Source organism: Panthera onca, chromosome F1 (assembly GCF_046562875.1).
Source record: "Panthera onca isolate mPanOnc1 chromosome F1, mPanOnc1 haplotype 2, whole genome shotgun sequence".
NCBI lineage: Eukaryota > Metazoa > Chordata > Mammalia > Carnivora > Felidae > Panthera > Panthera onca.
Genome location: NC_138355.1, coordinates 70,716,426 through 70,739,905, shown reverse-complemented (window position 1 = coordinate 70,739,905; position 23,480 = coordinate 70,716,426). Strand labels below are relative to the sequence as shown.

At 63.7% G+C, this 23,480-nt stretch overlaps 3 protein-coding genes across 6 annotated transcripts; 1 reads left to right on the top strand and 2 right to left on the bottom strand.

The window, feature by feature from the left end:
- Nucleotides 1–5,610: 5,610 nt before the first annotated feature.
- KRTCAP2 (keratinocyte associated protein 2) lies at nucleotides 5,611–8,105 on the bottom strand. The gene is made up of 5 exons (XM_060644724.2): nucleotides 7,973–8,105; nucleotides 7,565–7,719; nucleotides 7,410–7,473; nucleotides 5,944–6,010; nucleotides 5,611–5,763 (listed from the first exon to the last, which is right to left on the bottom strand). Exons 1-5 carry the CDS (start codon nucleotides 8,058–8,060, stop codon nucleotides 5,643–5,645), a joined length of 495 nt encoding a protein of 164 aa, XP_060500707.1. The 5' UTR covers nucleotides 8,061–8,105; the 3' UTR covers nucleotides 5,611–5,642.
- A 473-nt stretch (nucleotides 8,106–8,578) lies between these two features.
- On the top strand, nucleotides 8,579–17,869 carry TRIM46 (tripartite motif containing 46). Of its 4 annotated transcripts, none has more exons than XM_060644720.3 (10): nucleotides 8,586–8,798; nucleotides 10,176–10,437; nucleotides 10,682–11,025; nucleotides 11,696–11,839; nucleotides 11,948–12,043; nucleotides 12,692–12,945; nucleotides 13,256–13,377; nucleotides 14,334–14,636; nucleotides 15,395–15,692; nucleotides 16,753–17,869. In XM_060644720.3, exons 1-10 carry the CDS (start codon nucleotides 8,736–8,738, stop codon nucleotides 17,144–17,146), a joined length of 2,280 nt encoding a protein of 759 aa, XP_060500703.1. In that variant the 5' UTR covers nucleotides 8,586–8,735; the 3' UTR covers nucleotides 17,147–17,869. The 4 variants fall into 4 exon arrangements, with proteins under 4 accessions (XP_060500706.1, XP_060500703.1, XP_060500704.1 ...); XM_060644721.3 differs by lacking the exon at nucleotides 8,586–8,798 and adding an exon at nucleotides 8,913–9,406; XM_060644722.3 differs by lacking the exon at nucleotides 8,586–8,798 and adding an exon at nucleotides 9,577–9,689.
- An 845-nt stretch (nucleotides 17,870–18,714) lies between these two features.
- On the bottom strand, nucleotides 18,715–23,459 carry MUC1 (mucin 1, cell surface associated). The gene is made up of 7 exons (XM_078441353.2): nucleotides 23,101–23,459; nucleotides 20,881–22,634; nucleotides 20,727–20,782; nucleotides 20,440–20,573; nucleotides 20,197–20,318; nucleotides 19,964–20,113; nucleotides 18,715–19,068 (listed from the first exon to the last, which is right to left on the bottom strand). Exons 1-7 carry the CDS (start codon nucleotides 23,144–23,146, stop codon nucleotides 19,000–19,002), a joined length of 2,331 nt encoding a protein of 776 aa, XP_078297479.2. The 5' UTR covers nucleotides 23,147–23,459; the 3' UTR covers nucleotides 18,715–18,999.
- Nucleotides 23,460–23,480: the final 21 nt, after the last annotated feature.

The window sequence follows — 23,480 nt, the reverse complement described above, 5'->3', positions numbered from 1 at the left end:
ATGAAAACGGATAAATTGCCTGCCTCGGTGAGGTGGTGGGAGACGGACGAGAAACACATCAATATTTAACGTATCAAGTAATGAGACCTACCGTGAAGGGAACACGGGCGAGGCCGGGGGCGGAAGCACGAGGAACACACTCGATCACACGCGTGCTCAGAAAGGTGTCCCCGGAGGGACGGGACCCCTGAGCGACCTGGAGAAGAGTGGCCAGGCAGTGGGAACATCAGGTGCAAAGGCCAAGAGGCGGAAGCATGCCTGGCACTGGGGGCCGAGGAGGCCCAGCTGGGAAGAATGCAAGGTCAGAGGGGTTCGGAGGGGGGTGGGGCCGGCAACTGGGAGGCCGCCTGCAACCCCACCTTCAATGCTTTTTTGTTCTTGTAAAGAGTTTATTTTATTTATTTAATCTTTTTAAGTTTATTTATTTATTTTGAGAGAGAGAGAGAGAGAGAGCACGCGCACGCGCCTGCAAGCTTGAGAGGGGGAGGGGCACAGGGAGAGGAGAGAGAAAATCCCAAGCAGGCTCCACGCCGTCAGCACAGAGCCCCAGTGTGAGGCTCAGACTCATCAGCATGAGATCGTGACCTGAGCCGAAATCAAGAGTCAGACGCTTAACCCACTGAGCCACCCGGGCGCCCCTAAACGTGTTAAGCCATCCCAACACCCAACGTGGGGCTCGAACCCACAACGCTGAGATCAAGATTGCACGCTGCGACTGAGCTGACCGGGTGCCCCTGCACTTGTAATCTTGAGCAGGTTATGTTAGCCTCTCTCTCATTTTACCTCTTTTCATTTCACTAAAACGGGTGTACCGGTCAGGACTCTAGAGAAACAGAAGCCATAGGACGTGCATACGTAGAAGTAACATGTATTTTTAAGGAACCGGCTTATGCAAGTGTAGTGGCTGACAAGTCCCAAATCCGCAGGGTCTCCCTCTGTCAACACTTGGCTTCCTCCTGACCTCGGTGGGGAGCCGTGGGCAGAGGGCCAGGCGGCAGCCCGGGCTAGTGGGGCCACCCGGCAGGCTGGAGACCCGGGAGGAAGCAGGCTGGTGGTCAAGTGTGAAGGCCGCCTGCTGCTGTACTCCCTCTTGGTCTGGGGCGGTCGGTCTCGGGTGCAAGAGCTGAGATGGAGAATATCTATCAGGCACGAAGTACGCTGACCGGCAGGTGGTAGATGCCGACTTGACGGTCGTCCTTGTCACTGAGCGCGACCGCGCGTCGAATGCCTAGTGGGTCGGGCACTCTGTGCGGAGCCTCCACCGCGATATTTAATTCGAGGCCTCGTTACCACAATTTGAGGTCGGTTTTATTACCCCCGTTTACAGCCTCAGAATCGAAGGTGCATAGAGGTCGCTCGCCTTGCCGAAGGGCCTTCTCTCCCGGTAAGTGTCATCAAAGCCAGAGCCAGAACTCAGGTCAGGCTGATCTCGAGACCCAGGCCGTTCCACTTGCACGTGCTGTCCAGAACCTGAACTCTCCGAGTCGGGAGGCCCGAGTCACAGAGGCTGGAAATGGGGACTGGAGGCTGAGGCAGGAGGGGAGGGGGGAGTCTCGCTGGGGAGAAGTTCCCGTGAAGCAGCCAAGGTCAGCCCTCACGGCGCTCTTGGCCCAGAGAAGGGGTATGTGGAAGGTTTCTTCCGTGGGATCCTGGCCTCTGGACACACAGCCTCACCCTCACCTGGGCGGGGGACCTCCCTGCTCTCCCTGCTCATTGGAGGAGGGGGTTCTCCGAGAAGAGCTCTCACGGGTCCCGAGGGCCGTGTGCTGAGGTCTGTCCCCACAGGGCCTCAGACCGAGACTCGTGCTGTCCTCCCCAAGCGCGCCACAGTAGTCACCCTGTCGCTGACAGAACGGAAGGAAGGTGCTCACCATACAGTGGTTGGACGTGTTATTATGGAATTTCCCAATGTACACAAACTAGAAAGAACCGTACAATGAATGTGTCGTTACCGTAGGACTTGACCTTCTCAACTAGGGCCTGCAGCTCCCCGTGAAGGAGAATTTTCTAAAGATCCTGTGATAGTATCGTTCCTAGCATGATTATACTGTGTTGTAATCTTGTGTTACCAAGTGTTAATTTCTTGGGGCGCCTGGGGGGCTCAGGTCATGACCTCTGGGTCTGTGAGCTCGAGCCCCTCACCGGGGTTCCGGGCTGGCAGCTCAGAGCCCACTTGGGATTCTCTGTCCCTCTCTTTCTGCCCCTCCCCCGCTCTCAAAATAAATAAACATTAAGAAAAAGAAGTGTTAATTTGTTAAATGCAAACACTGCGAATGTGTTTCCATTTCTCTTTATCTTGAGGCACCTCTGGCGCCTCAACGGACACGGACACGCGGGACCTGTGTCCCAGGGGGTAGTTGTTGAACGGCAGGCCCAGGTGGAAGACAGTGGGTTGGAGGGAACGACGCCCACCCCACCCCACGCCCGTGGGTGCGAAGGCAAGAGAGGGGGGACGGCTGGCTCCGGGGATCCCTGCTGCCCCACACTTTGCTGTCACTCCAGGTGATGAGGGGCACCTGTCTCTGTCCTCTAGGAACCCAGCCAAGTAGCGTTCCCGGCACAGTCTGTGTGGCCCCCGGGGAGGGGGGGGCGGGTTGGGGGACTGGGGAACTAGGGTTTGGGAGCACAATCTCCATCTTGGCCCTGCCCCCTGAGGAAAAGGCAAAGAAAGGTACCTGAAGCAGAGCAATTAAGTGCCACCAACTGTGCCCGGCAGAGGGTTCCGGCCATTGTTTGCTTAGGAGGCGGCCCTGTGAGTGACCCTAAGTCAAGGAGGGGAGTGGAGGGGCCTTCCCGAGGGGGCAGGGCCTCCGGCTTCTCATTCTTTTACGGTTCCCACAGGCCCAGGGCCTTCTCTGCTCACAAAGGACTTCAATGCTGGCTTTTGACTGAACCTTTCCCCTTTGTATCTGTCTCTGTGTCTCTCAGCATCTCTGTCTCTGGCTCTCTCTTGTTTCCCAACATCCTTCCCGAGCCCCTGGGGAGCAGAGCTGGGGGGCCTGGCAGTGGGAACCGGACTGTGTCCTGTTCTCACCAAGGACAATGAGGGCCGGAAAGGGCTGGAGCCAGGGCCTGGCGCGGACTCTCGCTCCCTGCCTGTCCTGGGCGCCCCCCCCCCCCCCGCCCCGTCCAACCCTGTGGTGTCCCCTCCCTCCGGTGCCAGTCAGGGAGGAGTCCAGCCTCTGCTGGGGGTGGGGGGAGATAGGGAGCACTTTTGCTTCACCTTCCCACCGACCTCCTCTCTGGTGGCATCACCTCCTGCCCCAAAGCCCGTGCCTCCTGGGCGGAGCCGCGGGACGTCCTCCCCGGCCTGTCCCCCCACACATCCAAGGCCCCCTCCCCCGTATTATTTACTCCTGTTTCCGGAGCTGGTGGCGGGACCAGCGGGTGGACGGGTGTCAGGGCCACGTGTGAGGGAGCAGGAGGAAACATCTGGCTTCCCTCGTCCTCCAGGGGCCGCCTCGCCAGCCCGGAGGCCTCCAGCCCCTGGGGGGGAGCCAAGCCCCAGAGGTTAGCACCTTTGCCCTTCCCACCTTCGGGCCTGCAGAAGCCTTTGTGGCCTCATACCCCCTTACTTAATGATGGTTATTAGTGGGTAGAATGCCCCTGCCAGGGTTAATTGGTAGGTTAGGTAACTAGGCACCCCAGAGATAGGCTGGGTGGAGAGCTGAGATCGGCACCCTCGGCCTCGTAAATGCACCTGTTCCCGAAGAAGGGGTCATTATTCCTGAGCCACATGCTGTCACTGGTGCCTACACGGTAGGTGGCAGCAGGTGCTCCGGTCGCTTGGCAGGGACCTGGACCCTGCTCTCCGGCTCCTCCCCACCTCCCCTAGCCTGGCCCCACCCAAACTCTCATCTCGGAAGCCAGGGTACCCTCAGGTGACCAGATCCCCTGGGTGTCTATGCTCCCTTGGGCTGGGACCCGGCCCTCTGCCACAGCTCCCACCCCAGTTCAGGAGGAAGTCAAGGTTTGACAGAGGGGGCCCTCGGACCAACCCAGCCTCCTCTTACAGCCAGGGCCCATTTGGAATAGGCTGTCATCCTCCCCCAGAGGGTCCCACATACCACACATCCCCTCACCATCACTAGGTAAGTTCCTCTCGGGGAGACCCTGGTCTCCTCTGAACCCTCCTTGCCTTGTTCCCAGGGAGACTTGACTCCAACTTCAGGCCCCCTCAATGGGCCAGTCCTTCAGGGTCTCCAGGGTTGGCTTCCCCCGAGAGAGGCTCACCAGAGACCCAGCAGGAACCCTCCCCAGCCCTCAGGGCAATGGTACTGGTCCCCAGGAGATGCGAGCTAGTGGCGCCCTCTGCAGGCATCCCGGGGAAATTGCAGAGCACTCGTTAACCTAGGGACGGAGGAGCCTGGGGTCTGGGGTTCCCGCCACAGATGGGAGTGGGTGGGGTTGGCCCCTGATTAGAGAGAAGGGGCTCTAATCCTGGACCCACTCACTTCTTCATCTCCACTGGGTCTTTGTCCCTACTTAGACACATCCCACGTGCAGTATTGTTACCAGACAGGCAGATTCTTTCAACCAGCCCACCAGTCTTTACTGCCCATTATCAAGCACAGTGCAGAGTACCAAGTGACCAAGGCAAGGTGCACACCCCAAAGACCACGGCTTCCGGGAGGGGCTGCCTAAGGAGCCTCAAAGGACAAGTACTCTGGACAGAGAGGTGTTCCTCAGGGCAGGACACAGCATAGGACCTGAGAAACCACATCCTTCACTTTTTTTTTAATGTACATTTATTCATTTTTGAGAGCTAGAGATAGAAAGTGAGCGGGTGAGGGGCAGAGAAAGGAGACAGAAGATCCCAAGCAGGCTCCACGCTGTCAGCACAGAGCCCCGTGCGGGGCTCCAGCTCATGAACCACGAGATCATGACCTGAGCCGGAACCGAGAGTCAGACGCCCGACTGAGCCACCCAGTCGCCCAACCACATCTTCATTTCCATCAAGGTTGGCTCCAAGGTCGATGGCCTTGTCCCTACCATTTTGTATGCTTTGCTAAAGCACAGCAAGCTCCTGTCTCGGCTGCAAGACAGGAGAGAAATGAAGGCACCAGGACAAAGAGGATGGGCAGTGATCAACCTCGGGAGTCTCCAAACACGGACAAATGTCCACACTGGCATTTCACAGACGGGGCCGGGAGGACGACATCGGTAGAGAATTCCCTTCTGAGGACTTGGAGGAGGGGCAGGGGCCCTGTTTGCTCAGGGTGGGTAGTCAGAGTAACGAAGCCCCCAGAGGTGTCGCAGGGGCGAGGGGCCTTTCCTTCCCTCGTTCCCGTTCCAAGATCTAGTCCCGTCCTGACCGGCAAGGAAGGCTTCCTGCGCTCAAGCCCCGACCCCTCTTCCGACAGGTCAACACAGCGGGTCACTCGCGCACTTCACTTCCGCGAGGAGACTTTCACACGAGCACGCGCCGCTCCAGCGCCTCACAAAGCGTTTGGCGTGGATGGTGCTCGATCAACACCTGCTAAAAAGGAACCTTAGAGGAAGAAGCCCCGCCACCCCCATGGCTGGAGAGCACAGGTATCGGCCTGCCACGGCAGCCCGCGTGTGCGGGGACGGCACAAGAGGCTCGCGGTAGAGCACGGCTCACAGAACTACAAAGAATCAACTTTATTGGACACGCAGGGTCAGTTTCTCTTTTTGCCCTTTCCCGTGACCTTGGCTGGGGCGAGGACTGGAGCTGTTGCCTGGTACAGCGTGGAGGAGATCTTGTTGATGTAGTACAGGCCAACCATGGAGAAAATGAAGCTGCGGGTGAAGACAGGAAAGTCACGGCATCGGCGGGCATCCGGCCAGCCTGGTGCCTCCTCGGGCAGGCGGGCGGCGGCAGCAGGGCAAGAATCCTGGATCAGGTTTGGGAAAGTGGGGAAGGGGAAAGGAGGGAGGGGGAAGCACGCTGCGCCCCTTACCCAGCTGCGAGGCACTTACCAGGTGGTGACACAGACACGGTGAATGAGGCCGGATGCAAAGAGAGCCAACAGGAGGCAGAGGAGAACTGGGGAGGCAAGAGGGCACAAGGAGGGTGCTGGTCGGAGTGGGAAATACCAAGCCTTCATATGTGCATTCTAGGAGACACCCGGGGCGCTCTGAATCTTGGGGGACCTGCCTGGAGGGAGTTGGCATGACACTGGCAGGAGGACTTCAGACGGCCTTAATGATGCCCGGGACATGGAGGTAGGAGACGCATGCTCCTTACCAGCTCTGTCACAAATGTCACTTAACTTCTCTATCCTGGCTTTCTTCCAATGTAAAGGAAAAGGAAAAGTGACAGCAGCATCTGAAGGGCAAGGTTTGCTGCTGTTTGGGAAAGAGGGTGAGGCCTTTGCCACAACAGCCAGCCACTAAGGATTGATTCGCTCAACTGGCTGTCCAGCGGTGGAAGCTGAGGGCCTCAGTCCCCGGACACAGGTTGGAGGGCAGAGGGTCTGGACACCCATGCCCACGGAAGCAGGAAAGGGTCTCCGGGGCATCCGGAGTAGGACTGGAGAGAAAGTGAGAGGGTAGAAAGGAAGGGCAAACACCGACCGCCCAGCTGGGGAGGGCAGCGTAGGACAAGAAGGCCAAGAGCCCTGCCCCACAACAAAGGTCTCTTTCCGAAGCACAGGAAGACAGAACACATGCAAACAAAACCTCCGAAGGCTTGAGGCTGCAGGAGGGAAGGAGCTGGGGGAGACTGCAACAGGGCTGAGTGGAGAGAGCAAGGCCCTGAGAAGGGTGCAGAAACCAGGTCTCTGTTCTACGGGAGGAAGGCTCCACAAGAGGCGGCATGTGCTGTCACTTTCAAGCTTGTGACACTCCTTAGGTGACCCGGCCTCGACGTCTGGTTTGCTTTCTGACCTTAATTCTTCATAAATAGCGAAATCATCAAGTCTCCATTACGCAAGCAATAACAAATACGTTTCAAACAGGAAACGATCTCACGTTTATTCTAAGTCGGTCAGGGTCGCTGCTGAGGTGAAATCTGGAGGCTCTAACACTTAAGCTATTGACGATCGTGTCAAATACACAGAATCCACGAACACCGGCTCAACCTGACATCAGAACCCCTCATAGAGTCAGTCCTGTTCCTTCCTCTGGGGGGAACAAAGACCGTCCCCAAGGACGTAGGCAAGGCGCGCGCCCTGTCCTCAGACCTCCCCGGGGAAGTGGCCCAAAGGCAACTAAGTTTCGCGCTTTCCGGCCTTGCCTTCCAGCTCCTCCAAGAGCTAGAGGACGTGTTCCGGGAGCGTCAGCGCCTCCGACAGCCTCGGCAAGCACAGCTCCCCTACGCAGCCCGGACCAACTAAGCGCCTGGGAGGCCAGTCCCCTGCTGGGGGAGGTTAGAGCAGAGGGCTCACTCACCGCCCCCTCCACCCCCCCACCCCCCCCCCCCCCACCCCCCGGTTCGCACTTACTCTCGGGGAAGATCTTGGCTTGGAATCCTTTGCCAAAGACCAGATTCTCCAGGTTGTTGAAGGCCTGGGCCCAGGGAGTTAAGGGTGGGACGAGAGACCCGGCAGAGCCGCGCGGCCGCCTCCTCCCCCCGCCCCCCGCCGCGCAGGAAGGATACGGTGAGAGAGAAGACGAAGAGGCCCGAGCCCAGCAGGCCCCCCTGGATGGTGAGCCACTCGGTGGAGGCCAGCTGGCGGCTGTACATCTGCATCCCGGCGAACAGCAGCAGGGACAGGAGGGAGGAGAGCGCCAGCGAGGTGCCCGTACCCACGGCTGGAGGGGCGGCGACCACAGGAGGCGCCGAGTCGGGCTCGGCCCGGCCCCCGGCCGCGGCCACAGCCGCTTCCCCGCCCCACCCCGGGCCCCGCGCCCCCTCGCGACCCCCGGCGTCCTCGCCCCGGGCGCCCGAGCTCTCCCGCCCCCGGGTCGAGGACACGTCAGCTCTGCGGGCAGAGGACCGCCACAGCCGGGCCGCCCCCACCCCACCACACTCGTCCGTCGGGGGGGATCCCGCCGGCGCCGTTACCCATCATGTCCTGCCCTCCGGTCCAGTGGACGCCTCGGGACGAGCCGAGAGCGGATGGAGCCGAACCGGGGCGGCCGGCCGTGCGCATGCGTCAGCCCGGCCCGCGGGCTCGCTTCCCCCCCACGTCTTCCCCGCGCTCCCTCTAGGCGCCTGGCCGCAGCGCCCCCTGCCGGCAGGGAGGAAATATTGCGTCCAGGAGGGGCCGTGGCCACCGCCCTGGTCCCCGGCCCTTCCCCGCACCCGGAGCGTCTGCCGCCTCTCGGCGCAAGCTGCTGGGCCCGTGGCCCCTAGCCTCTAGCCCACGTGTGTCTTCTTTGCCATTTATGTCGTCTCCAGTGCCCGTTCCTCACACCTCCCTCCGCCATGATCGCTGGCTGGGCATCTCCCGTGGACTCTTGCCCAAACCAAAATCTGGTCCTCCCATCCTGGAGCCCGTCTTTCTCTGAAACTCTCCTCCCGCTTTATATAAGTAAGACTACGGAGCCAACGAAGAATGGCAACATAAGAAATGGCTCCCCCTCCAATGCCATTCCATGTTACCCACACCTCCCCCCCCCCCCACCGTCTTCCGAGGACCACGTGGGGAGAACTATTTCCCACCTCCTACCTCGACGGGCGCTGTTCGAGGCTGTCTCTGGAGCATGCGCAGTGACATCTCACCCCCCACCCCTCCCCACACCCCCACCGGGCTCCCGCATTAAGCCCGGGGTTCGCAGCCGCAGCCGGGATCGGGCACCCGGGGGCGGGCGGGCATGGTAAGGCCATGGCTGAGGGTGAGGACATGCAGACCTTCACTTCCATCATGGACGCGCTGGTCCGCATCAGTGTGAGTTACGGTGGGGTCGAGGGGAGAGGACGGGGGGTGGGGGGGCACAGGGGTCCGGGGCCGGCCGGAACCTTGAACAGGTGGAGATGAGGCAAGATGCCGGGATGCAGGCAGGGGCCTGAGGAGGTCAGAGGGGACCGGGAGGTTCGGGGTGTAGTTTGGAGAGGGTAAGCCCGGAGGCAGCCCGGAGGTGAGTGAGGAGGCGTCCATCTGCTGGGGTATGAGGAACCAGGAGCCGCCCGGATGCAGCGGCTGGGCTGGGGTGCCCGCCGGCAGTGCACCAGGGCTGGGGCTCTGTACGCTACGAGGAGGGGGCGTGTGTGAGCTCGGATGTTTTCCAAGAAAACCGAGGCTAGGTGAGGGGCGATGAAGGAGCCGCCCCACGGTGCAGTTCCAAATTTGGACCCTTCGGCGAGACCCCACCCCACCGCGCCCCCACTCAGGGCTGCCTCGGAGCCCGCGGTTGTCATGGCAACCCGTGCCCGGCTCTCCCAGGGGCGGTGCCAACCCTGCCCCCCCCACCACTTCCTTCCCCCTCCCTGCCTGTCCCTCCCTCCTTTGTGTCAGCTGCGCCCCTGACCGGGATGGCTGCGAAGAGAGGGACCAAGGTGAGGCGGGGGGGTGGGGCATAGCTTGAGGACCCCCTCCACCAAAAAAGGGAGGGGTACTTCCGGTGGGGAGGGGGCAAGTAGGCGGGAGCTGGGCTCCCGGTCGCCTGGGGAGGGGGTTGCGGCTAGTCAGGGGGAGGGGGAGGGGGCGGGAGGGCCGGACGGTCGGGGGCGAAGGGAATGGGCTCGTCTCGCCGACCCGAGGAGCCGGGTGGGGAAATGAAGGCTGGGGAATGGAGCCTGGGGCGGCCGCGGGCCGAGCCGCGGCAAGATGATGGACGCGGTGAGCAGGAGGATGGAGAGCGAGCGGCGCCTGGCTATAGGGAGGAGTCACGCCGGGGCGGAGGGGGGTGCCCCCGAAGGGGGCGGGGGTCCGCACCGAGCTGCAGAATGGGCGGTGTCCTTGAGAGCAGCTGGCGGCCCAGAGGTGGGGGGAGGCGGGCAACCGCCAGGGGAGAGGGGCTGCGGGCTCAGCTCCCCCGCAGGGGGAGCGAGAGGGGCGGGGCTAGAGGCTGGGGGAGGCTGGCGCTCCAAACCGCCCCCCCCACCCCCCCCCCCGTGGGCTTTAGCTCTGTGCCAGAGCAGGAGAGGCAGGCGACGGAGCCGGGAAGGTGTATGAACCAGGCCCCGGCCGGTGCTGGGGAAAAGCCTTAGGCAGCTCGTCTTCTTGCCCCTGCTCCAGACCCCTTGGGTTTCTGAGGGCAGCCGAGAGGCCTGCCGAGATGTGCCCGGTGTCGTGCTCTGAGCCGGCCTCCTGCTGTCTCCACAGACAAGCATGAAGAACATGGAGAGAGAGCTGCTGTGTCCGGTGTGTCAAGAGATGTACAAGCAGCCACTGGTGCTGCCCTGTACCCACAACGTGTGCCAGGCCTGTGCCCGGGAGGTGCTGGGCCAGCAGGGTTACATAGGCCACGGTGGGGACCCCAGCTCCGAGCCCACCTCTCCTGCCTCCACCCCTTCCACCCGGAGTCCCCGCCTCGGGCGCAGAACTGTCCCCAAGCCGGACCGCTTGGATCGGCTGCTTAAGTCAGGTGGGGCTGGGTCCCGGGGACCGGGGGTGGGGACGCTGGGGTGTCCACGGGGAAGATGGAAACCTCCGTGGCCGGTCAGGGGCATCTGTCTGTCTTGCGGGGGGTGAGGAGACCGTTCACACAGGCTCTAATGCGAGCTGAGCTCTGGCACAATAAAAAGTCTTTTTTTTTTTTCCATGGAGCAGACTCCCTGCCCCTCGGCCGGCCGAAATGCTCACCTCCCTACCTCCCTGCACTTCCACAGGCTTTGGGACGTACCCCGGGCGGAAGCGAGGCGCCCTGCACCCCCAGGTGATCATGTTCCCGTGCCCAGCCTGCCAGGGCGATGTGGATCTGGGGGAGCGGGGCCTGGCAGGGCTGTTCCGGAACCTGACCCTCGAGCGCGTGGTAGAGCGGTACCGCCAGAGTGTGAGTGTGGGCGGCGCCATCCTGTGCCAGCTGTGCAAGCCCCCGCCACTAGAGGCCACCAAGGGCTGCACCGAGTGCCGAGCCACCTTTTGCAACGAGTGCTTCAAGCTCTTCCACCCCTGGGGCACCCAGAAGGCCCAGCACGAGCCCACGCTGCCCACCCTCTCCTTCCGCCCCAAGGTGAGCCAGCCCTCGAAGAGCCTGCGGAGGGAGGGACGCGGTGGTGCCGCACGCTGGGGGGCGAGCCCGGCTCTGTGGGCTCGCGAAAGGAGGTGGGTAGAGGTTCGCCTCTGCCGGGCTCCTCTTTCCGTAACAACAACAACAAAAAGGCACCGGACGAGTCTTTAAACATCGTCCAGCCTCCATCCTGTCTGCTGAATGAGAACGATAACATCTGCCCTGCCGTCCCCATGCCCTGAGGGTTGTGGAAGGGATTACATGAGATAGTGTTTGTGAAAGTTACCTGTAGGCTGAAAAGATCTGTCTGCGTTCACGCGTTCGCTGAGTAAATATTTATCAAGCCTGGTGCCTGGTGCTATTCTAGACGCCGGGGACAGGGCAGTGAACAAGATGGGCAAGGTTAATTATTAGCCGCAAGGCAGAGATTAATTATCGTTATTATTGCTATTAGCACGCATCCGGAGGTAGAGGGGAGGGCGGAGCTAGGCGAAGACCTGGTGCAGGCCAGGCTCCCTTTGGTGCCAGTGTGCGCCACCAGGTGGCACTGTGGAGCACCCCGGCCGGGCTCCCCCACAGGGCCGTGGAGAGGCAGGGCCAAGCGCTTGGGTGGTCGGTCAGCCCCCTCAAGCCCGCCGGCGGCTGACGCCGTCACTGCTCTTTCTGTCCCTAGGGCCTGATGTGCCCAGACCACAAGGAAGAGGTGACCCATTACTGCAAGACGTGCCAGCGGCTGGTGTGCCAGCTCTGCCGGGTGAGGCGCACCCACGGTGGGCACAAGATCACACCGGTGCTCAGCGCCTACCAGGCCCTCAAGGTGAGGACTCTGCCTCGCTCAGCCCACACTCACGCCCTCTGGCACCTCCTCCTACATGCTGGCCTCTGCCGAGCTAGGCACGATGCCCACCTCTTTCTTCCCCCTCAGGACAAGCTGACAAAGAGCCTGACATACATCCTGGGAAACCAGGACATGGTACAGACCCAGATCTGTGAGCTGGAGGAGACCGTGAGGCACACTGAGGTGAGGGAGGGCATGGAGGTGGGCCCTGGGCCCTGCCGGGGAGTGGGAGCCGGAAGGGGGGTGTGCGTGGGCATGGCCCGATCACCTGGTTGCCAGCTCAGGAGGCCCATGTGGGGTCCAGGGATGTGTTGGGGTTCTGGTTAAGCCAGGTTGCCTGGGACATGGGTGCCCCAGACCAGGCTGTACCTGGGGCTACAGTGGGGACAGGGCGGCGGTCACCCAGGACAGGGAGAGCTTGGAAAGCCCCGGAGACATAGCTGAGATGCCCTCAGGCTCGGCTGCCGCTGAGGGTGGCACACACCTCTGACACTTTCCGGCAGATGGCTCGAATCGGCCGACGTGGGGATAGACAATAAGGAAGGGGCGGAGGCCGGTGGACATTAGTGCAGTCGTGGCCTCTCTTGTTTGGGGGACTCCTTAAGGGCTCAGGGTTGTGGTGTGGGCATCCAGGAAGGTCAGCACAGAGCTTCAGAAGCTAAACCCATGTGGGTGTCCGGGGGTCTTTGGAGACGCGAGCCTGGCTCTATTGGAACGGGCGGGTAGGGTTTCCCCAGATCTGCCGTGGTCCCCGCCCCGGTGTGGCGCCCCAGGAGGCAGGCACAAGTGCCGCCTTCGAGAGGAAGATAGTGAGTGTTGCTCTCTGGGCAGGTGAGTGGCCAGCAGGCCAAGGAGGAGGTGTCCCAGCTGGTGCGGGGGCTGGGGGCTGTGCTGGAGGAGAAGCGGGCATCGCTGCTTCAGGCCATTGAGGAGTGCCAGCAGGAGCGCCTGGCCCGTCTCGGCGCCCAGATCCAGGAGCACCGGAGCCTACTGGATGGCTCAGGCCTGGTGGGCTATGCCCAGGAGGTTCTTAAGGAAACAGACCAGCCCTGCTTTGTGCAAGCAGCCAAGCAGCTGCACAACAGGTACCCGGGGGCGCGGCCCAGGGCGCGGGGGCGCAGGGGTGCGGCCAGTGTCGAGGACGGCATGCGAGGTGCAGCCCCCCCGCACAGACGCAGGGGTGCGGCCAGTGTCGGGGACAGCGTGCGAGATGCTGCCCGGTGGACAGACAGGTCCCCAGGCTTTAACACCGGGCCCAACCGGTACCCAGCTCGCCTGCGGGGACGGGAGGAGACCCACAGCAGGGGCCGAGGCTCTAGGGACAGGCGAGGCCGGGCGGAGGGGAAGGGCGGCGGCCCGGAGGGCAGTGCCTGACCCTTGCCCGCCCCGTCGCAGGATTGCCCGGGCCACGGAGGCCCTGCAGACCTTCCGGCCGGCCGCCAGCTCCTCCTTCCGACACTGCCAGCTGGACGTGGGGCGTGAGATGAAGCTGCTGACAGAGCTTAACTTCCTGCGAGGTAAGGAGGTGGCCAGGCCCCGTGCCCCATTAGAGCCCTCCCCCGTCTCCCCCCCACCCCCCCAGCAGCGGGCCCGGGGGGCAGCGCCCACCGGGACGTCCCGGCCTCCCGCCCAGCCCGGCCTAGCCGCCCCTCCCCGCCGCCGCCCGCCCGCCCGCCCGCCCGGCCACACCGCGCTCAGCGCTGCTTCTCCCTCTCTTTGTTTGTAGGCTGTGGCCACCGCGGACTCCGCTCCGGAGCACCCCAGGCAAGTCAGCGGCCCTGCCCCGGGGGCCCTGCCCTGCCGCCCCCCACACAGCTCGGCCACCCACCCCTGCTTCCTTCTCGGTCCTCCCCCTCCAGCGCCCTCTGTCTCTCTCTCTGCCTGCCTTGGGCTCCTGCCTAATCCCTGCCCTCTGACCTTTTGTCCTCCGGACCCTCGCCCTCTCTACTTGCCTCCTCTTCCCCTTGACCCTGGTCTCCTGCTGCTGTCCGGCTCTCACTCGCCCCCTCCCGGCCCCTGCTCTCTGGCTTGCTGGCCCTCGCGTCTGTCTCCCTCCCGCCCTGCCCCCTCCTCCTGTCCGTGCCCTTTAGCCTGGGTTCCAGTGGCCTTTGTCTGCCTTTCCCCGGGCCCTTCTTTATTCGTAGAATAAACGAGGTCATAGAAAGAAGGGTCCCCATCTGGTCTAATACCTTTTTTGACAGAGGAGGAAACTGAGGCCCAGAAAAGGGAAGCAACTGACCTAAGGCCAGAGTGAGAGAACGGCAGGCCAGGACGGGCACGAGGCCCCCTGCCCCCCGCCCCGTCCACACCCGTCTCTCCCCTGGGCTGTGCCCTGCCCGCCCCCTGCCTGGCCCGCGGCTCCCCCTCACCTACACTCACCCCCCCGGCCCCCGCTGCTTCCCCTTCCCTTGCCCGCCCTCCCCGCCAGGCCGCTGACCAGGCCCCCACTGACCCCCTCTGTCTCTCCCCACAGTGCCCGAGGCTCCCGTCATCGACACCCAGCGCACCTTCGCCTACGACCAGATATTCCTGTGCTGGCGACTGCCCCCCCACTCGCCACCCGCCTGGCACTACACCATCGAGTTCCGGCGCACCGATGTGCCCGCCCAGCCGGGCCCCACCCGCTGGCAGCGGCGGGAGGAGGTGAGGGGCACCAGCGCCCTGCTTGAGAACCCCGACACGGGCTCCGTGTACGTGCTGCGCGTGCGGGGCTGCAACAAGGCCGGCTACGGCGAGTACAGCGAAGACGTGCACCTGCACACGCCCCCCGCACCCGGTGAGCGGCGCCCGGCTGGGCACAGTGCGGCCTTCGAGGCGCGTAGGGTACGCGGGGACCCACTGAGGCCACCGACGGCCGGCGAGGCAGCACAGTGGGCCGCGCGCCAGCTCTGGGGCTGGACCACCTGGGTTCGGACGCCCGCTCTGCCTCTTGCCAGCTGTGGCTTTGGGCAAGCTATTTGTCCTCTCTGAACCTCGGGTCCCTGTTCCGTAGGGACAATAGCAGTATTGTTGCTGTGGGAAGGGACTGAGGTCCGTTCCCAGTAGTAAGCGTGAGGGCAGTGACTCTCCAGAAAATGGTCTGGCCCCTGGGGCGCGGGCGGAATCCAGGAGCATCACCACCCAAGTGGGGTGTAAGGGCCGGGTGTGAGCACCAGAGTGTGGGCTGGAAGGCGTGGGTCGGAGGGGAGGGGGGTGTCACAGCTGGGACGGAGCGGCAGTGGGGGCCCCGGCGGGGGGGGGGGGGGGGGGCGCGGTGCGGCCACAGGAGAGGGCCAGGAGGAGGCGCTGCAGGCCCGCTGGGAGACCGGTTTCTGGACCCACTAGTCACTCCTAAAACTCTTTTTGGGGTCCCAAGCCCATTTGGGATGCCCCCTTTTTTTCCCTCATGCCCCCGATGGTGGTCCTCCAGGCCCTGGTCCCCAGAGCCCCCGCCCAGCCCTCAGCAGCTTGTTCCGTGTCCTGAAACCCCCCAGTGTCCTCCAAGGCCTGTGTTTGTCCCTGAAGCCCTTTCTTTGTCTCCCTCCCCCGCTGCAGTCCTGCACTTCTTCCTCGACGGCCGCTGGGGCACGAGCCGAGAGCGTCTGGCCATCAGTAAGGACCAGCGAGCGGTGCGGAGTGTTCCGGGGCTGCCCCTGCTGCTGGCCGCCGAGCGGCTGCTCACCGGCTGCCACCTGAGCGTGGACGTGGTCCTGGGAGACGTGGCCGTGACCCAGGGCCGCAGCTACTGGGCCTGTGCCGTGGACCCAGCCTCCTACCTGGTCAAGGTGGGCGTCGGGCTGGAGAGCAAGCTTCAGGAGAGCTTCCAGGGAGCCCCCGACGTGGTCAGCCCCAGGTCAGGCCTCTCGGGGAGGGACGGGGTGTGGGGGCCCTGGGTGGGGGAGCTGGGCCCAGGACGGGGTGGCAGCGGGAGATCGGGAGCAGGGACGCCGGGCCGAGCCCGGCGTGGGCTCCGCCCAAGGGGCTGGGAGGCTTGCTTTTCGGAGGAGTGTGTCGCTGGGGAAGGGGATGTGAGGAGAGGGCGCCGTCCACCTGCTAGCACCTGTCCCTCGGGCCCACCAGGCCACCCGTCCGGCCTCTGCATCTCCCAACGCCGTTTCCAACGTGCTGTCTCCACAAAACCCACTCTTCCCAGGACCTCCTTCACCACGTCTGTTTTCAACATCCTAAAATCCTTCCCTTGACGTTGCCGTCTCCACCCCCGCTTAACGTCCCCCACGCGTGTGCCTCCCCGAACCCTTTCTCCCCGCACTGTCCCTAAACACCCCATTTCCCTGAAATGCACCCCCATCCCACACCCCTCCACCCCAGCTCTCTCCCCACTTATTGCCAGCGCCCCGCTTAACGTCCCCCACGCGTGTGCCTCCCCGAACCCTTTCTCCCCGCACTGTCCCTGAACACCCCATTTCCCTGAAATGCACCCCCATCCCACACCCCTCCACCCCAGCTCTCTCCCCACACCTGCCTTCCCGACAGCCTTTCTCTCCCCAGCCCCTCGGTCACTAAGCCGTCTCGACCCCCTCAAACCCTCCTCGAGCTCCTTGCCGGCGTGATGCCCCTCCCCCATTGCTCTCCTCACCCCTTCCTGTCTCCTGCCTCCTCATGGTGCCTGATCCTCACCTCCTTCTCCCCTACCTCTCGTGCCAACGTCCTTGCCCTTCGATACCGCTTTCCTCGTGGACTCAGACCCCCCCCCCGCCCCATATTCTAACCCCTGTGTCTGCGACGCGTCCCAAGTCGATCCTTTCAACCACTCGCTCCCCGACATCCCGTCCTCTCACCGTCGCAGCCCTCGGCCCCACCCCACCCCTTGTGTCTCAGCCAGCCCTCGCCGCCCCCCGTGCCCCACTTCCCCCCTCCGCTCCCAACACCTTCCCACCCACCGGCTCCCGCAGGTACGACCCGGACAGCGGACACGACAGCGGTGCCGAGGACGCCACCGTGGAGGCTTCGCCACCTTTCGCCTTCCTGACCATCGGCATGGGCAAGATCCTGCTGGGGTCGGGGGCCAGCTCCAACGCGGGGCTGACGGGGCGGGACGGCCCCGCGGCCGGCTGCACCGTGCCCCTGCCGCCCCGCCTGGGCATCTGCCTGGACTACGAGCGGGGCCGAGTTTCTTTCCTGGACGCCGTGTCCTTCCGCGGGCTCCTGGAGTGCCCCCTGGACTGCTCGGGGCCCGTGTGCCCTGCCTTCTGCTTCATCGGGGGCGGTGCCGTACAACTGCAGGAGCCCGTGGGCACCAAGCCCGAGAGGAAGGTCACCATCGGGGGCTTTGCCAAACTGGACTGACCCGGGCCCTGCCCCCCCAGGCCTGCTGGAGCTGGGTTATGCCTCCGGCAGCTTCCCCCTCACGCTCCTCCTGCCGCGCCCTCTCGGCCCTTACCCGATGTCTGTGTATTCCTGGGGCCTTCCCTCCACCGGGGGACTCCCCTCTGCTCACCTTTCTAGATATCCCTCATTCCCTCCAGCCCCCGCCGAGTCTCTGCCCCGCACCCTGCCCTTGGCATCTTTACCCGAGTCACGGAGGGGCCCCCTTCCCCATCCCTGTCCCGTGCCTCTCCCCCGGCTGCCGGGGAGGGAAGGCATCTGGAACTCTGGGCATGATCCCCAGTCTGCCCTCTGCACTCTGCCCTGCCCAGCTCCCTGCCCCGTCAGTCCTCAACTACAGCCTTGGGGCGGGCAGGCTTTTTTGGCCAGACACTGCCCAGGCGCTCCCTGGTGAGGGGAAGGGGGCCCCGTCATCCTGCTTTAGTCGTTGGGGTCCCCACGCCCCTCGGCCGCATGCCTGTATCCCCTGTCTCCCTCTTGCATGCTTTACCCCGTCCCACACCCACGCCAACGTGCCAAGTCTCCCGTGGGGCCCCAGCTGAGGTTGGGTGTCCCCCGTGGGTTGGGCTAGGCAAGGCCTCTGGGGTCCGCTGCTGCCCCCCTGCAGTGGGCACTGCCCGGCCCGTGCCGAACAACAGCTGTTATTTTCATGGTTTATAAACAATAAACTGTGATGCCGGCACATCTCTGCCTTCCATTCCTTTGTTTCCTGTGCTGGGCGTAGCAGACGGGAAGGACCCGGGGTGCAGCACCGTGGCTCAGAGCAGGGGTGCTGGGCGGACCCGGGGCCCGAGGGAAGGAGGTGCCTGGCCGGGTGCTCTGGGCCTCCCGCCACACCGGCTCCCGCTCAGGCCCAGGCTGATGGCGGCCTTCAGGGGACCCGCCGTCCCCCGGTGGCTGCCGGCCCGGCGGGGGCCCAGGGCCCCAGGGGATGTGGCGAGAGGGCAGGCCCCGTGCCTGGGCCCGAAGGGGTCAGGGAAGCAGAACCACTTCCCCATTCCCGGGGCGCCTGGAGTCGACCCCGCTGGCCAGGGAGGGGGCCGGGCCTGGCGCCAGCACCTCCGGATCTGGGATCTGATGCAGCTTATCGTGGTGGCCCGTGTTGACTCTGCCCGCGTTATCGCCGTCCAGGGGCTTACTTCACACCCCGGGACGCTAAGAATAGAGCCGCCAGGGGCACGGGGCCAAGGGGAGGCGAGGGTGTGGCCGCCACCAGGCCCCAGCCCAGGAGAGGGGCGAGGACAGCCGCGGGTGCAGGTGGAGCCGGGTCACGCCAGCCTCGGAGCCGCCTCGGTTTCGTTTCCTCCTTCCTCGTGCGCCGCCAGGGATGGGAAGAGGTGACCGGCACCCCAATGTCGTCTCCTCACCACGCCTCCTGCCTTCCAGATGAACCCCACCTCTTGCCTTCTTCCCACCCCCCCCCATCCCCTGCAAAGACCCCTTCCGGTCCCCTCCCCACATTCGGTGCCCCCATCACAGGGTCACAGATGGTCACGAGGGGCCACAGACGACAGATCCCAAGGTGGCAGCACAGAGGGGGTCCACGTTTTATTCAGCCACATTCTGGGGCTAACTTCCCTCTCAGGGCTCTCTGGGCCTGTTTTCCTGGGAGCCACTGTCCCAGGCTTGTCCCCAAGGGGCTCCAGTGGGTTTCGGCAGGGCCGAGGCCGGTGAGGGGACGTGGTGGGGCCTGTGAGTGGCCCAAGCTGAACTGCCAGCTCACCAGCCCGGGACGGAGCTGAGAGGAGAGGCCTGGCAGCAAGGAGCCCGGGGGAGGCAGCTGGCACCGGCTGGACGCAGGCAGGCAACACGCCCTACAGGTCGGCAGAGGTGGCCGCCAGGTTCGTGTAAGCGAGGCTGCCGCCGCCGTTGCCCGCGGAGACCTGGGTGGGGGGAGACGCCGGCTGAGAGCGCCTCCCGGGGCTGTGGGTCCCACCCCAGGCGGGGTAACAGGCCCGAGACTCTCACTAACTCTGGAAGGGTTAATTGGAAGAACACCTGCTGGCAGCCAGGTGACCGTAAACAGGGGCCTCTCCTCCTCCCTCCGCTCCCCTTCACTCCCTCCCCTGGGCTCTCGGCAGCCCCCCTGCCCTCCCCTACTGCTCCCTTCTCCTTCCATCCTCTGTGCCTCCAGCCCCGGCAGGTGTATGCGTGTGTCTCCTGTGTCTCCGTAAAACTGGGAGAAGGAAGTCCCCGGGCGAAGGAAAACAGGGTCAAGGGAAGGAAACTCCCCTCCCCCACCTGGAGTGGCGTTCCAGCCCCAGGTGGCCCGAGTAATTATTTACCAGGCCCTGGAGAGAAAGGCCAGGTGAGGAGAGGGGGAGGAGGGGTCCTCGCTTCCTCCAGAGGCCAGAGGCCCACGGCGCCCAGGCTCGCCTGGCCAGACGTCTTAGCCCACGTTCCTGCCAGCCTTTCTCAATCTACTCTCCACTCTTAGGAGCCTGGAGGGGAGGCGGGGCACAGGTGCCTCTTCCCTTGTGAGTCCCCGCGGGAAGGGCTCCCCTGGGCACGGAGCCTCACCCCTTTCGTGTCTGAGATCCCCGTTCGGCAGGCAGAGCAGGGAACGCTAGCTGGAGACGCCGGGAGTGGGGACCCTCTCCCTGGAGGTCCCCTTCCTCCCAAGGTCCCCAGGCCTCCTCTGACCTCTGACCCCATGCTCGCCAGGCCCTGTGCCGCGTCCTCCGCACCACCTTTCCCTTCCAAGTCCTCCGGGCTTTGCAAGCATCCTTCCCGAGCCCCTGCCCAGCCCGAGCACCGCACCGCGAGCCCCACCCTCACCTCCTCATAGGGGCTGCGTCTGGTACTCCCAGGGGGGATGTAGCGCCCGTGGGTGTGGTAGGTGGGGTACTCGCTCATAGGGTGATAGGCATCGCGGGGCGGAAAGAGGTCCAGCTGCCCGCAGTTCTTCCGGCGGCACTGACACACGGTCTGGGGAAACAGGGTGTCAGGGGGGGCCGTGGAGCTCCCTCCAGCGGGGCAGCTGTGGTCAGGGCCGGAGGCCGCACACTCACCAGGACAACGAGATAGACGACGGCCAGTGCCAGCAGGACACACACCAGCACTAGCAGGGCGATGCCCCAGCCGGGTACCCCGGACCCGGACCCAGCAGCGGAAGGAAATGACGCGTCACGTACTACGAGGAAAAGCAGCGGTCAAAATACTGTCCCAGGGAGGTGGCCCTGCCCTCCCAGCACCCTGGGGAAGAGCAGGAGCCCGGAGGCGGGAGGGAGGGGCCCGGGAGGCAGGGGCCTCACCATGAATACTTGAGATGGACATGTTGTATCTGGCTGCTTCTGTTCTGTGCTCGTCAAGCTGTGTCCTCACGTTGAGGGCATCGGTGGTGCCCTGTCGGAAGGCCAGGGTGCATTCTACCACCACAGATCCTGGCCTGCTCCCGGGGAAAGAGAACTCAGCCAGGAGTCCCAGCGTCCGGGCCAGCGATCCCCCCCGCCCCCCCACCCCGGGGCTGTGAGTGCGCCAGCCCTCCCCACAGTGGCGGCAACTTCCGCCCTCCCCACAGGGCCCACGCCCGGAATTGTACCTGAACTTGATGTTGGAGAAGCCCAGAAAATCTTCCTGATTATAAACCTGCAAAAACTGGGTGAGAGGGGCGGGACTAAGGCTTGATGCAAACCGTTCAGGCGGTTTTGGGGCTGCTGCTGGGGGAGCACGACGGAGAAAAGAGAGCCACTCACCCACTCAGAAACGTTTCTCTGCAGCTCCTGGTAGTAGCCGGTGTTGGGATCTTCCAGACAAGAGTTAAACTGAAGGTTCGAAATGGAAAAGGACAGGAAGAAAAAGGAGATCCTAATGGACAACTGGGGAGAAGTCTTATGATTGGAGGAGGTGACGGGCTCCACACTGTGGTTAGTGGCGCTGGTGGTGGTCCTGGCGCTGTGGCTGGCGGGGCTGCTGGTGAAGGATGAGGTGCCAGCGGTGGTCAGGGACGTGGTGTCATTGGCGGTCGGGGACGACGTGTCAGTGGTGGTCGGGGACAAGGTGTGAGTGGTGGTCGGGGACAAGGTGTCAGTGGTGACCGAGGACAAGGTGTCGTTGGTGGTCAGGGACGTGGTGTCATTGGTAGTCAGGGACATGTCAGTGGTGGTCGGGGACGACATGTCAGTGGTGGTCGAGGACAAGGTGTGAGTAGTGGTCGGGGACAAGGTGTCAGTGGTGGCCGAGGACAAGGTGTCGTTGGCGGTCAGGGACGTGGTGTCATTGGTAGTCAGGGACATGTCAGTGGTGGTCGGGGACGACGTGTCAGTGGTGGTCGGGGACAAGGTGTGAGTGGTGGTCGGGGACAATGTGTCGTTGGTGGTCAGGGACGTGGTGTCATTGGTAGTCAGGGACATGTCAGTGGTGGTCGGGGACGACATGTCAGTGGTGGTCGAGGACAAGGTGTGAGTAGTGGTCGGGGACAAGGTGTCAGTGGTGGCCGAGGACAAGGTGTCGTTGGCGGTCAGGGACGTGGTGTCATTGGTAGTCAGGGACATGTCAGTGGTGGTCGGGGACGACGTGTCAGTGGTGGTCGGGGACAAGGTGTGAGTGGTGGTCGGGGACAATGTGTCGTTGGTGGTCAGGGACGTGGTGTCATTGGTAGTCAGGGACATGTCAGTGGTGGTCGGGGACGACGTGTCAGTGGTGGTCAAGGACAAGGTGTCGTTGGTGGTCGGGGACGTGGTGTCATTGGTGGTCGGGGATGTGGTGTCATTGGTGGTCAGGGACGACGTGTCAGTGGTGGTCGGGGACAAGGTGTCAGTGGTGGCCGGGGACAAGGTGTCAGTGGTGGTCGAGGACAAGGTGTGAGTGGTGATCAGGGACGTGGTGTCATTGGTGGTTAGGGACATGTCAGTGGTGGTCGGGGACGGGGAGTCAGTGGTGGTCGAGGACAAGGTGTGAGTGGTGGTCAGGGACGTGGTGTCATTGGTGGTCGGGGACGACGTGTCAGTGGTGGTCGGGGACAAGGTGTCAGTGGTGGTCGAGGACAAGGTGTGAGTGGTGATCAGGGACGTGGTGTCATTGGTGGTCAGGGACATGTCAGTGGTGGTCGGGGACGGGGAGTCGGTGGTGGTCAGGGGCGAGGAGTCAGTGGTGGTCGAGGACAAGGTGTGAGTGGTGGTCAGGGACGACCTGTCAGTGGTGGTCGGGGACGGGGAGTCGGTGGTGGTCGAGGACAAGGTGTGAGTGGTGGTCAGGGACGTGGTGTCATTGGTGGTCAGGGACAACATGTCAGTGGTGGTCGGGGACGGGGAGTCGGTGATGGTCGAGGACAAGGTGTGAGTGGTGGTCAGGGACGACCTGTCAGTGGTGGTCAGGGGCGAGGAGTCAGTGGTGGTCGAGGACAAGGTGTGAGTGGTGGTCAGGGGCGAGGTGTCAGGGAGTCCTGGGGCGGAGGTCGAGCTTGAGGTAGGGCTGATGGCCGGGGACGAGGTGCCAGCGGTGTCTTGGGCTGCAGTGATAAGTGTAAGAGGTTGAGGGGACAGGTCTGGGTTGGGGTCAAATCAGAACAAGGAGGAAAGACATCCTTCGGCCTCCTGAGAAGCAATGGCACGGGAAGATTCGGAGTGGGGCAAATCCTGGTCGGGCCCTCCTCCTCCTTCCTGGCTGGCAACCTCCCTCTCCCCCCACACCCCTGCTCCTAGCTGTCCATTTCTCTGCTCCTAAGATCTATGTCTCCTGACCCCCCCACGCCCCCCCTACACCTCCCCAGACTTCTCTCCAGGTCTTTCTATGCCTCTGGCACCAGCTCTCCCCAGGGGCGAGGGGCCGGCTCTTGTCTGCCCTTGGCCGCCCTCCTGTATTCTGGCACAGACCAGGCCGCCCCCGGGGATGCCATCTGCGAGGAAAGAGACCTGACGCAAACGCTGAGAAGACCACACGAGCAAGGCAGCCCCCTCCCCGGGTGTGCCCCTCACCTGTAAGGAGCAGGAGGAAGCAAGGGGCCAGGAATCGCGGCGTCATGGTGGTGGTGAGCTGGGTGGGGAGGGGGCGGAACACACTCGGGAAGGAGCTGCGTGTGAGGTGGCGCCTGCTGCTTTATACCGGTCCCCGGCCCGCCCTAGGCTCGGCCGGAGCAGGTGACAGGTGACAAAACCCCGCCCCCTCCCCCTTTCCCTACCTCCTACCTCTTCCTCCTCCTCCCCAACCGTTCCTGGCCCCTCAGGTGGGGTACGTGGGCTCCGATCACTCCACCCTCTGACATCCCGCGGGTGCTCCCATCACCGGCCACTGCCCGGCTCCAGAAGAGGAGCAGAGGTGGGGGGTGGGAGGGAACCGAGGACCTGGGCCTCCTCGA